Raw genomic sequence first — 13,616 nt, 5'->3', positions numbered from 1 at the left:
GTCCTGGGAACCAAATGGAGACCTTCTAGACATGAGGGACCCAACCAAAGAGGACCCAGGCCCCCCAGGATGGGGAAGGGAAGAAAAGGTGCGGCGGTGGCAAGCACAGTAGAGAAAGGACGGGATATTTATGGCCTAGCTTAGCAGATCCTAAAATGGGACGTGCAGCTGCAAGACGGTGTGATTGAACAGGGAACAGTCAATAGGGCAGTGAAGTGCAGAGGAGAGAATGGATTTTTGTAAATGTCATCTTTTACCTTCTGACTGCTCCCTGGAGCATGTCCCCCTAAGAGATCTTTGATCAGCAAAAAGCCATGATAGAATAAATGAGATGTGTGCTTTAGGGGACTCAGATCTATTCTGTGTGCCAGCTACGCTGGTGGTAGTCGAATGACCCCCCCTCAGCTGAATGTTTGCTTCAGAGCCGCCCACCCCAGGCCGCCCTGCCGACCTGGGGATCTTCCCTCTGGCCTTCCCACAGGGGTGGGGGGCTTTTCTCCTGTGGAATTTTGAGCTTGTAGGGTAAGATGGGTCCCCTATCTGTTTCTACAGAGTCAGAAGACTCAATCCTGTAGAAGAGAAATTTGGGCTGGAGCACACTGCAGGTGTCCTCCCCCCAGCCCCACGCCTGCCTTGTTCAAGGACAGCTGGGGTTCCTAAAGGCTGTTCAGGAGGCCCTTCTGAGAGTCAGCTGTTAGGAACTAAGAGACTGCTGCCCCATAAGAGCTCTGTTCACCCTAGCAGTGCAGTCCCCATTCAGATGGCAAAAGCCAGTCCCACCTGAAGCCCACCAGGTTACAGCACTGTCGCAAATGAGAGGGGTGGGGACATTCTGGAACCAAAGGAAAAAGAGGAAAAGTCTCTCTACCAGCTACAGACCCTCAGCCCTTAACCAAGCCCTGCTCTAACCCCCCACATGTTCCAGTTCTTCCCTCCCCACCCCAAATTCCCATTCCCTCCATCCAGCAGACCTCGGTGAGAGGGTTAGAAGAAAATAGACAGACTGAACTAATTCTGCCCTAGTAAAAATAAAGTATGAACAGTCTCAACTGACGTCAGTGGTTCTCAAACCATACCAGACTTACCTGGGGAAATGGCTAAACTGGGGACTTTCCAGGCCTCACCCCCTAGAGAGTCTAACTGCAATAATTAGAGTGGGGCCCGCAAGTCTGGATTAAGGAGCCACTGGGGGGCTCTGTGAAGGTGGTCCTAGGGCTCCATGGTGACATATGCTGATGCTATCCAACCTCATCCTTACTCACACTGAGAGAAAGAGGCCACTCTCAGCCACGCGCATTTCAGAAACAAAGGGCTTGTTAACCTAAGTGAGTGTCTTAGTGGTAGACTCTCTGGCCCTGCAGGTGGGATTAGTTTTTAGTAGTTCAAGTCAGGACAGGTAACCAGATCCAGCCAGGAGCCAGCTCTGGACAGTCAGATTCTGTGAACAGTTCCCAACTTGTCAGCCTCCATTCACTTCAGAACCAAGGGCGCTCTCAAAGATCTGGGTTATTTTTCTTAGTTGCTACTGTGTCGGGGGCTGGCTGAAAGGGGGCAGGGATGTGAGTGGCTGGGTCATTGGCTGGTGAGCTGGGCCTGTCTGGGCATGACAGACGTGCACCTGCCGGCAGCTCATTATCTCCAAGTTGCTTCTATGAGACACTGCGAATGTCCAAAGGGGAGGAAGAGACGGCGCTCAGACAAGGTTTATGCTCTCAGGGTACAAAATCAAAGTATCCCACGGCAGGGGTCAGGAAGCAGAGAGAAAGCTGAGCAAGCCACCAGAGACTGCTGTTTCTTGAAGAAAGTCTTTAAAAAAAGTTTTTGATTCTGTTAGGAATCTGTTCTTATTAGGAACGTATCTTTGACTTGATCATGGAAGTCCGCAGACAAAGAGGATTTGCCTTTTGAGGGGGTTGTTTTGAGATTTTCAGCCTAGAAACTCTACAAAAACTGTGGGGTCCCAGCACTCTGGTTACAGTGTTAGAAAAAGAGAGACAGGGAGCCTGGGTGGCTCCGTCAGCTGGGCGTCCTTCTCTTGATCTCAGCTGAAGTCTTGATCTCAGAGTAGTATGTTCAGGCCCCCTGATGGGCTCCATGCTGGGCCTGGAGCCTACTTTGAAAAAAAGAGAGACAGAGAGAGAGAGAGAGACAAAAAAATCCTTGGCTCATGGATGAAATACAGCTAGTCAAGAATGCACACGAAAAGGGGTAGCCTTCCCTATACTCTGCTTGTGACTATGGCAGGACAGGTCCACAGAGAAGAACGGGAGGGACTGGGGGGCAAGGAGGTGACCCAGAGCAGGGAAGTGAAGGACTCTCTGACATCGCTCATGACTCACGATGGGCTCCTGGTCTCCCCTTTGGGTGAACTTGGCCTCCCCTACTTCATTCTGACTGGACATTAAACATGGGGCCTACCTCCCAACAACCGAGCCAGCCCATCTTTTCCGCCAGGCTGTTGTAGAGTCAGCTTCATAGCACAGCTGGGTTGAGGCTTTTCTAATCAAAAATAATACCTCTCCTAAGGTCATTCTGTCTCCCCAGGAATCATTTTAATGGAAGGAGCTTCAGCAGGGCTAAGCAAAATTAGAAGCTTCCGTTTTCCATGACAGTTATGGAAAATTTGCGCAGTCTATAAAGGGAGAAAGACTCATTTGGCCACCAGGGGCAGGAGGTGCTGATTCAGCTCACCCAGCGTCGCAGGGCCACAGAAAAGCCAGCTCTTCCTTCCCGCGAACCTGGAGGGGCACTGGGGCTGGGGAGAAGCTCCCGAAGGCCCTGCCCACACGTGGCCGACCCCGCCCCAGCAACATGGGGTCACCCTGCTGTTGAACAACTCGGTGAACGAACACCTGATCTGATCTCTCACTTAATCCTCCAAACTGTGGCATGATAAACACCTACTACCAGAAAACTAAGGCTCAGAGAGACACTAGACTTGCCCAAATCCCAGAGCCAGGGAGGGGATTTGAACCCAGATGTGCATGACTCCTGTCTTGCACCTTTTGACCTACAATTCCCAAGAGTGGGGTCCCCACTTCCCCAGTGGAGCCTCTGCTCTAAAGTGGAGGGGGAGTCTCTTAAAAAGTTGGGTCACTTTCCTGTGGCACTAAATTCAAAAGCAGAGCATCGCGAATTCAGATGCGGTTATCACTGAGAACCTGATGGCTCTACGTTCGTCATCTCTAAATACGCAGCCTGTGCTTGCCCCCTGGGTAAAGGAGGTTTCTATTCCAAACAAAATTTGTTTGACAACCATTATGGAGCAGCTACAACAAGCCGAGTTCTGTGTTTGCCCTGGGGTCACAGAGATTAATAAGACAATCCTCTTCTCCCTGAGGAACTCACAGACAAGTGCGGGGTTCAGAAAAAAAAACAGCATCAATTGCCACACCACATGATTATCACCAAAGGGCACTTGGGCAGCACACGGAGGAAGCAGCTCTGAACTCTCCCTGGCAGAGTCAGGGAAGGCTTCATGGAGGAGGTGGCCATGGAGGGTCTTGGAGGATGACTAGGAGGGTATTCTAGCCTGTGCAGGGTGTAAAGGAACAGAGGATTTTTGAAGAACTGCCAGTAAGCAAGAGTTTGGGGAAACGAGAGAAGATTACATAACATAATCCAGGAGGATCCAGATTCTGAAGGGTGTTAGGGTCCTGATAGGGTGTTAGAGTCTCTGCTAAGACCTTTTTGAAGAAAGAAAAGCTGCCTTTGGGGAGTGTGCTGGGGCAACTGTGTAAAGGATGGGTTGGAAGGGGTGGGAGGGGAAGCCCAAGGTCGGGACTTCATCATGAGTAAAAACAGTCACAGCCCCTCCCCTCATGGAACTTGCAGACTGGTTGGGAAGACAGACGTTAATCAAAAAAAAAAAAAAAAAATCACAGGAATGAAGGCATGTTTATAAATTGAGATGTTATGAAAGAAGGGAGCTTGAGAGAAAGGCAGCTCCCAAGAGAGCTGAACGCCGTCTGTCGGGTGGCTGGGACAGGGAGCCACGTGAGGGAGGACAGGACCCTGAGCTGAGGAGTGGCAGGGCAATGGAGAAGGGACGCTAGGGAGGCTGGAGTGGAGATGTGGTGTCTGACTGAATGTGGGGGTTGAGAGGGAAGGAGGATGTTTTGGGGGTTTTGACACTGGAAGGCCCCAGAAGGATCTGGGGGAGACAACCTGGAGGAGCATATGATGGGAAGAAAGGCAAGGTCCCTGGTGATTTCGGGGAGAGATGGGGGCTTTAACCTTCTGCAGGACCCATACGCAGCAGAGCTGAAGGCAAACACTCAGCTCCAGGTGCATACTCAGTGTCGTGGGTGAGGTCGCATCCTAAGGGATAGAGGAACCAGAAGGCCTTGGGAAGGAAGGCCCCGTGCCCAGCACCAGGGGCCAAGCAGCCACTTGCTAAAGGAGCAACATAGGCTCTTCAGCTAAAAATGCCATGTTGTGCTTTGCAAATAAAAGATTCGGAAATGTCCCTGGCCCATGGAAGAGAATAAAAGGGAGAAAGAAGACCCGTAGAAGCCCCAAGATATCTCTAAGGGAGTGATGAGCCAGCGGGGCCTCCCAACAGCCAAGGGCCATACCGCCAAGAAGGCTCTGGCTGCAGAGGAGGTCCTGCTGGGGCAGCAGGGACTGGATCCTCTTGCCTGCCCTGGTAAAACTCACTATAACTCCCTTCTTTCATAACATCTCAATTTATAAACATGCCTTCATTCCTGTGATTTTTTTTGGGAAGACAAATCAAGGAAAGGGCACAGTGTGGCATTGCGGGACCACGGCTGACTGCTGTGTTCTTCGGGCAGAGCATGCTCCATGTGTCTGTCGGTGGGAACCGGGGATGGAACTGACCTGCTGGGCTTCAGAGGGGACAGATTCTCCCAGGATTCCGGGTCAGTGTTGAAATCTGGGCATCTGTGGCACAGAAGTGTTACGGCATGCTTTATCGTATTTTGAAAGTTATAATCTCGCCTTTCATCTTTTAACTGCAAGCTAGGTATAAGGATTGGGGGGAGCTTATTATGGCCACTGTCACATGAAGACAGTCGTAAGAAGGTCCTCAGACATGGCGGAGCAGGCAGCCGTGGTCACTGAAGGCTCAGAGAGGCCAGGCATCTGGAAATGACCATTATGTGTCAAAAAAGCAGTTGGAGTCTAATATAAGTTCTCGTCTTTGCATAATTCTCCAGGAAGTGATAAAAATATAGATCTTTTCCTGGACTAGCTCAGAAGAATGATTAAGCCTGTTACAGCAGGCATTCTACTATCATATAATATTTATTTATGCCCTCTCCTCATGTTTATTCATGACATGAAATTTTAAAAGCCTGGTACCTTTAGGCTTCTGGAACAGGCTGAGAGCCCACAAATTCATGAGGGAAAGGCTTCATGGTCCACAGAAAATCTGCTCTCTCCAATGATGTCTTCACAGTACATTTTCAGGCCCTACCCTGTGTCCTCCATCTTGTTCTCAGACTAATCATCGCCACCTTCACAGCGAGAAAGCCCTACCTTTTTATCACTAACAATCGATTCTAGGATGGAAATAGGGTCAAACTGTCCTTCCTCAAAGTGACAGAGTGACAGGAGACCAGGCCGTCCAGAGTTAGCTCCAGAGATACTATCAGAAGTGTAGTTTTTAGGCAGGTCTAAAGCCAGCCGGCTAAGACCAAGTCACCTCATGCCTCAGTTTCCCAGCATTCAATCCTTCACTGACCAAAAATGTTGACGGAGTCCCTACAATGAGCCAGGCACTGTCTGTCACCAATGACAGAGCTGTGTGCGAGTCAGCAGGCCCTGCCCTCATGGAGGTCACACTCCCCCGTGAACAGGGAAAGAGGGACAAGAGGCAAAAGATAATTTAAAGAACTAAACAAAGAGACAAAGAAGATCATTACAGATCAAGTGTTGAGGGCTAGGAAAAAAATTAAAATGCTGAGCCAAAGAGTAACTAGGGATGCCTCCTTCAGCCAGGGCATCAGACAGGCCCTACCTGAGCTGGTGACAATCAGGTTTTCAGTCAGTGCGTGAGGAGGACGACGAGGGGCGGCCACATGGACACAAGGGGGAAGGCTGAGGGAACAGCAGAGGTGGGGCAGCCAGGGAGCCAGCAGGGCTCTGTGAGTGCGGGTGGGGATGGGGGTGGGGGGGTCGGGAGTCTGACTAGGAGGGTCCCTGAGGCCTCCCAGGTTACAGGAAGGACTGTCAGCCCTGAGAAAGTCACTCAAGAAAAGGGGCAGGATCTGATCACTATTTTCAAAGGGTTATGCTGAGAGCTGACTGTAGGCCACGAGAGACTTTCAGCCTGACACCGGAGTCCACAGCAGCTAAGAAAGAGAGAAAAAACGAACACTAATACTAAGACCAGTAACACTGATCACATATTTGTTACGTGCCAGGCAGTATTTTCTGCCCTTCCCAAGTATTCAATTAACTCATTTAATCCTCACAACAACTCTGTGAGGGAGAGATTGTCATTTTCCCATTTTACAGCTAGAAAAACAGAGGCCCAGAGAGGCTGGGATGTGGCCAGGTTTTGCCTGACTGAGAAACTGCATTGTGAGGGCCTCACCAGAGCCCCCCCACCCTGAGACTGGAATCAGGGACTCCTTCATCCATTCATCAGACAGAGTTTCCTGAAGGCTTTCAGTGGTGCCACGTTCCGTACCCGGGTCTGGAGTTTCAAGGGTGAAGAAAACACAGCTCTGCCCTCGAGGAGCAAGCAGGCTCCCGGGCATCCCCGGAGGAACAAATCTGGACTGCACAGGTTTTGGGCACCCCCGTTTCTTGGCACTGATTCTGGGCTGAGCCTCCTCTCCTTCTGGACACTCTGAATCCAAGTCCTCATTTAGGACCCGGGATAAACCAAGAGGTCACTCAGGGGCTACAAGCTTGCGGGGCACGAGGGCCAAGGCTCGGGCTTCCTCAGGCACTGACCTCCGAGCCCGGCCCAGCTGCTCTGGGTCTCCGGGTCCAGGCATTAGAGCAGCCCAGCGCTCTGGCGGGGTCTCTCTATATCCCAAGCGCCGTCCTCCATCATCCCAGCCTGGATGGCAGGCGGGCACTGCTTCTACCTCAGCAGGGCTCTAGCATGGTGCGGGCTTTTGTCTCCCGAGCCTGAGAAACGGCCTTTCGGGAGCTAGCCTCCCGCTTAATTTTAGCCTGCTGTGTGCAGCTTGGGGTAGGTAACCGAACTGAATTGTTTTGGGGGGAAGCGGGGAGGCAGAGTTCCCACACCAGGGGGAGGGCATCATGGCATTCTGAAGAAGCAGCAATTTTCCTAACAATTGCCCCCAAACCCTCGCCTTGTTGATCAGTTTGTTCTCTGAGACCCATACACAACCGCCTCTTCAGGCAACGTGTTATTAAAGCCCCATTATCCAGGCGAGACAGGCCTGGGAGAGAGCTCATTACGATGCCCCTGCCTTCTGCCTGACAAGTCAGCCCCAACCTTCCCCCCACACACACCCCCGCACAGTGGGAGCAGCGTGAATCATGGCCCTATTCAACATCACTCACAGGAGCTCTCCCTCTTTTCCTTCATTAGGAGCACTGCTTAGGCTAGGGTGGCCTATTGACTCAACTTTCCAGTTCCTTCCAGGACAAGCCCAGTCAAATGTCACAAGGCACAGCCTGGGCTGGAGAAGTCAGAAAGAGGATTTGCATGAAATCAAGGGTTTGTGATGATCTTCTTCGCAGGTAGGAAGGACGATAGGCTTGTTCAGTGAGGTCGATGGCACCTGAGCGATTAGCTCCATTCAGCCCTGTGTGGCGGCACTGGAGGGGCCGACAGGGCGCTGCGTGATCCTGGGTGAGGCCAGGCCAGGAGAGCTTGCCTACTCCAGCCTTGCAGCGTTCTATCGCCCTGCTGGGTTTGCCTTAGCCTGGGACCTCCACAAGGGCAGAAGCAAGGTGTGGGCACCAGCGTATGAGCACCTGATACATTGCCTGGCACCTAGAGTTCAGTGCATGTCTGGCAATTAAATGAATGAAAATAATAGCTACCACTTACAGGACTTGCGTTACATCCCGTACCTAGGTTGTTCACTTAATCTTAACAGCAACTTCCCTAGCAAGGCACCTCTATCCTCTTTCATAGATGAATAAACAGAGACTCAAAGGGGTTGGTAACATGCCCAGATGCACACAGCCAGTTCATGCTGGAGCTGGGATTTGAACCCAGGCATGCATCTTTGCTCTTCTCACTCCTTTGACTATATCTGAGAGCTTCCCGTGATTGACACAGTTGAAGGAATCTGTGACTAACCCCGTAGGTAGCCAGAGTGGTTAGGAGAAGGATGCGGAGCCCGTGACCATTATCCCTTTGAGTAAAGAACCTCACATTTAGCCTGGAGACCAACTGGCTGACAGTAGGGGCTTTTTGTGAGACAAGTGGTTTCATGGTGATTATCAGCTAAGCCAGTTCCAAGATACTTTCTTCCTGAAAGACAGCCCCCAACCTCCACAGTGACTGGCCTTCTGCCCCATGCCCTGTGTCCCGTAGTTCCTGAAAATTGTGGGTGATGATTAACACATGACTCAGGGAGCATCATGACCACACAGAACATCGAGGCCAGCTCTGGTGCCCAAGCTCTTGGCATTAGTAACGTACTGTTTGGCTCCTTTCCAAGGCCAGCCCTCTCTCTGAGAATATATTATGGTACGTTTCCATAATAGGTCAAAGTAATACAGCCTTTTCCCACTTGGGGCATTGAGGACAAGTTTCCTTTATTTCCTGCCACATATTAAAGCAGAAGATGCCACTAGCACGGTGCTTCAAGTTAATTATGGAGCCCTAATCATCATAAAAAGCATCAAGTTTTCATACAAGTTTCTTTCCCTCCTTTTTCTTCCTGCTAGGATGTCGGTCATTTTCATATTGATTTATAAGATCTCTTTATATCAGCAGAAAGACACGCAGTGTCTGTCATGTGTACTGCAAGTACAAATTCTTTTCTTAGTCTCTTGTCTTACATTGTTAGTTATTATGACTTTTTTGTATACAAGTAAAGTTTTATGTGCTCATATCCCTCCATCTTTCCCTTTCTAGCTGAAACCTCTCCCAGCCCAATATTATATAAATAGCAATGTTCTATTCTAGCTTTTTAGGTGTCATTTTTAAACACTGGGCTCTTCAATTCCACTTAGAATTGAGTTCTATACTGGCGCTATGGATAACATATTGTACTGCCTACCGTTCAGTCCAGCTACCTGTGCATAACTCAGCCCACGGGGTCCCTTACGGAGACACAATGACAACAAAATTAGTCCATTCGGTTAGTCCAATTGAGTCAAGAGGGGTAAATACAAATGAAAGACCCAACCAATGGTGGATCTAGCCATTGTAGATGATTCGAGTTGATGGACCCGGCCTTACTTTACAGGAGGTCTTCGCTACGACAACCCATTTTGCCCCATAATAAGAGGACACAGGGCTATACACAGTCCTGAAAGAGCTTACAAGAGATTATTAAAAATGCATACTTTGCATTTCCTGCCCAGTCAGGTCCGAGTGTTAACTGCTCTGGAGGGGGTCACTTTCACTCGGGAAATCCCAGTGAGTCTGGGCCTCTTGGAATGAGATACTCCTGTAGGTCATAGCCAAATTCAGGTCCAGAGGCTAATCCCTGATCTATAGAATAGAGATGAAACAGGTGTACAGATTGTCTAGAAGCCAGATAACAAACCTAAAGGCTCAGCATTCCAAGTGGGGGGTAGGCGGAGGGGATCCGATGGAGGAGGAGCTAAGCCCTGAATTTAGGGGTCTGTAAATATTCTTTCACTACAGCACACACTGCTTAGTGGGCCAGCTCTGTCTCCTTTAGATTATTCTATTAAAAAACAGAACGCCAAAGTGAAGGCACCAAGGATAAATCAGAGCTTAGTGGCAAAATTCATAGCAAGAAGCAAATAAGAAAAAAAAAAAATACACTCTGAATCTAGGCCATTTTCCCTCATCAAAATTCAGAAGATCTTTCCCTGGATGTTCTGTAATTGCTTCCTTCATTTGTGTCAGCCAAAGGTTTGTGGGGTTTTCCAAGGTAAGCGAGGGAAGATGCATTTCCGTAAAGCAGCGCTCAGCTGCATACATTATCCGTTTCGTAGGGTGTTCATGGTAAGCGCATCATCTGGGACCAGTGCCTGCCTGCCCAGCCCCTTGCTCAGATCGTGTGCCCTCCAGTTTTCTGCTGATCCAGCTAGGAAGGGGACAACGGTCAGAGAGATCACATCCTGCTCTCTCCTTCCCGTTTGGGACTGGGGGCTCAGCCGATGGTTCTGGAGTCTCTCTGCCACTGTTCCCTTCCACTAGGGTGGTAACCAAAAGATTACTTCTTAATGGACGACAATACCTGCAGAGAATCACGGCCGCTGATTGAATGGTATCCTTTTCACAGCAAGTGGATCTCGCCCAAGGAAGCAGAGTGTTCCCCTCTTTCTCAGAATAGCATCGGACCTGGGGCTCTAAAGTAATGCTGGATACCCAGTCATTACTTCCAGACCCCCAAAGAAATTCCTTCTTATTAAAAGTCAAATGAATTAAATATTCCAAACTCACAGTTTTCAGAGAAACCGGAAACAAATAACGACAACAAAAACCCACTTCAATTTTCAGTTTTCAGACTCTGGGATACATTGGGAATGAGTCAAACAGCTGGCTAGACACACACGTACACATACACCCACACATACTCACACACAGGAGAGTCGAAAATTCACGCGAGTCAGAGTTGGATTTTTTAGCCTAAGTGACAAGTACTAGTATTTTTGTACATCTTGTCAAATAAATACCAATCCTTAAGAAACGCTGATTTTTTTTTTTTGAGATTTAGCTAATCCTGGCCACTTGTGGGTGAGTGTTGAAAACCTGAAATGTTAAAGAGAAAAAAGAAAGTGCTTTCTCATGAGGTACCCCAGATCTGGATGCAAACCAAAAGCACTGTATATAAGCATTCAGATGTTACTGGATGCATGGGGGTGTTCTAAGCCTCCCAACCCAAACCCAGCTTTCCGATTGGATTCTCTGTTGTAAACCCAATGTGGGGTCCTAGCCACAAAGTACAGATGATGAAACATCCTTGGATCTTTGTCTTTAAGCTAGGGTATTCTGACAACTTCACAGTCTCTAAAGGGTCAAAGAGCAGTGTGTCCTAAAAGCCAGATTTTCCCCACACTGCCCTCAAAGCATGTGCAGTATCTACCTTGAGTGAGCTGCAGGGCGAGTGTGGATGCTGCCTGCTGATTTTGAACAATAAAGACACACCACACTCACACTTCTCACAATTCAACTCCAGTCGTGAGAACATGAGATGTGTGGCTGGCCTCACTGCCCAGAGCCAAGGGGTGGGGAAGCCTAGTAGTTGGAAGTACGTGCTTTTGGAGACCCCAGACGTGCCTGGGTTTGCACCCCACTTTCCAGCCAGATGCCACTAGAAAGGATAAAGCTCTGAGTATCCACGCCTTCATCTGTAAATGGAGGTAATAAGCGAGCCCAACACGGACACGGTCACGAGGCTTAAGGAGCTGCTCTGACCAGCAATGCAGCCTCCATCCATGGACATCGTCCTCTCCCCCCGCACATGGGGCTTGAGACACTCAAGAGACTATTTTAGGAAGAGTGTGGCTGATAAGGTGCAAGAACAAACATTTGACCTGCTGCTTAATTTTAAATGTTTAATTAATTAGAAAAGTGATACCACAGCCAGGAGTCCCAATAAATGGACCGAAAGGAAAAGAAAGAGCCTGCCCTTTATGATATTTTTGGAAGTCTTCTTAGAAATCGGAATATGCCATTATTTCAGGAGACAGGCACCTCCCGCCAGCCCAGCCCCACTGCAGGGTAACCACCGACGTCTGGGTAGTGGGAACTTCCATGTGAAACGTGTCAGCGGATGCAAACCGCCTGAAGGGACTGTCTTTCCTTCTAGGGTGGAAGAAAGTTTCAAAACCTTATTTTGGTCCATCTTTGGCCTGTCTGAAGTGATCTCGGTGGTGCTGAAATACGACCACAAGTTCATCGAGAACATCGGCTACGTTCTCTACGGCGTCTATAACGTCACCATGGTGGTAGTGCTGCTCAACATGCTGATAGCCATGATCAACAACTCGTATCAGGAAATCGAGGTAAGACCAGTTCACTGAAATCGTTCTCTCTCCCTGCGTTTGAATTACATGGCTGTACAAAGCAATGGGGGTAACGACATTAGAAGTTCGCGTGTTATTATGTGTGAAGCCAGGGGGCGCCTGGGTGGCTCAGTGGGTTAAGCACCTGACTCTTGGCTTAGGTCATGATCTCAGCATGGTGAGATCAAGCCCCGCGTTGGGCTCTGCGCGCTGGGCATGGAGCCTACTTGGGATTCTCTCTCTCCCTCTCTCTCTGCCACTCCAATCTCTCTCTTTCTCTGTCTCTCAAAAAAAAAAAAAAAAGTGAAGCCAGAACAGCAAACAACCAGCGTGCTTACCACGCTGCCCCAAGGAACACCTTCGGTCAACCTGCCACATGGCAGAGTGGGCACCACACGCAAAATGGCCCTGGTTGGGCCCTGGTTGGGTTGAGAGAATCAGGACGGTGAATCTTTCCTTTTTCACGTGTCCCCTCGAGACAGCATGCAGGTGGCCCCCGGCCAATTGGAATGACTGTATTGTTCAGCCAACATTCCCTTTGCCTCGCACACGTTATTTATTAAATACCTACTGTATGCAATGCCCTTGCCTAGCACTGGTGACACAGAGATGACTTAGAAGGTCCCTGCCCTGTAAGAACTCAGTCCCTTGAGAAAAACAAGATACATCGATGAACACACTCCATTGCCCTGGGTTCATCACACCCAGAGAAGTTCTACCAGGTTCAAAGCAGAGAAGCTTCCAGAGGTGGGGCTTGAAGGCCATTCGAAGAGTGATACAATTTTGCCAAATAGCTAAGGGAGTCCAGAGAATGTCTCAGGAGGCAGTTTATCAAGATCTGAAATGCACAAGCCACAAGCTATTGATTGCAGCCCTGCTTGGAAGGGCAAGAAATTAACAAACTAAATGAGCATTAAAGGAATCTAGTGAAATAGATGATGATGCATTCCATTAAACAGATTATAACGCATCTGAACAGAATAGTACGCAACCTTAGAAAGGATGAGGACGTTCTCCACACGCTGATGGCGACAGACCTGCAAGTCACAGGGCTAAGAGAAAAAAATCAGGATGCAGAACAGTGTTTATAGTGTGCTCTCCCTTGTGTAACAAAGGAAGAAAAGGGCATTCATGCTCACTTTTAATTGGATAAGCCTTTAAAAAAGAAAATATCTCTGAAAGGGTCCACAAGGCACACACGGCGGGGCTACCTGTCGGGAGCCAGTCGGGGGGTATGGGGGGCAGAATGCCTTTCTCTTTGTGCCTTTTCATGCTTTTTAAATCTTATTATTGTTTTAATCATTACAAGATAAAATAACTAAGCTAAGGATTAATAAAATGCACTAACCTATTTTGAATGGACTCAACAATTGCAATTCTAGGAACAGACCCAGGCAGGAGTATGTTTTACATAGGTGTTCACTAAAGGAAAGATGTGCAAATAGCCCATCGACAACAGAGGGTTTCGATAAACTCTGACAGAGACTCTAGAACACTGCATATAC

The 13,616-nt window shown here is 49.0% G+C and overlaps 1 protein-coding gene across 1 annotated transcript in view; it reads left to right on the top strand.

Moving 5' to 3' along the window:
• TRPC7 (transient receptor potential cation channel subfamily C member 7) overlaps positions 1 to 13,616 on the top strand; it is a 160,990-nt gene that overhangs the window by 133,393 nt on the left and 13,981 nt on the right. The window contains exon 8 of the mRNA XM_026508042.3: positions 11,916 to 12,111. Coding sequence (XP_026363827.2) covers positions 11,916 to 12,111 — 196 coding nt within the window. The remainder of the gene's footprint in view (positions 1 to 11,915; positions 12,112 to 13,616) is intronic.

This window comes from Ursus arctos, unplaced genomic scaffold, assembly GCF_023065955.2.
Source record: "Ursus arctos isolate Adak ecotype North America unplaced genomic scaffold, UrsArc2.0 scaffold_5, whole genome shotgun sequence".
Lineage (NCBI taxonomy): Eukaryota > Metazoa > Chordata > Mammalia > Carnivora > Ursidae > Ursus > Ursus arctos.
The sequence above is the reverse complement of the archived record's forward strand: the minus strand, read 5'-3'. Positions and strand labels throughout refer to the sequence as shown.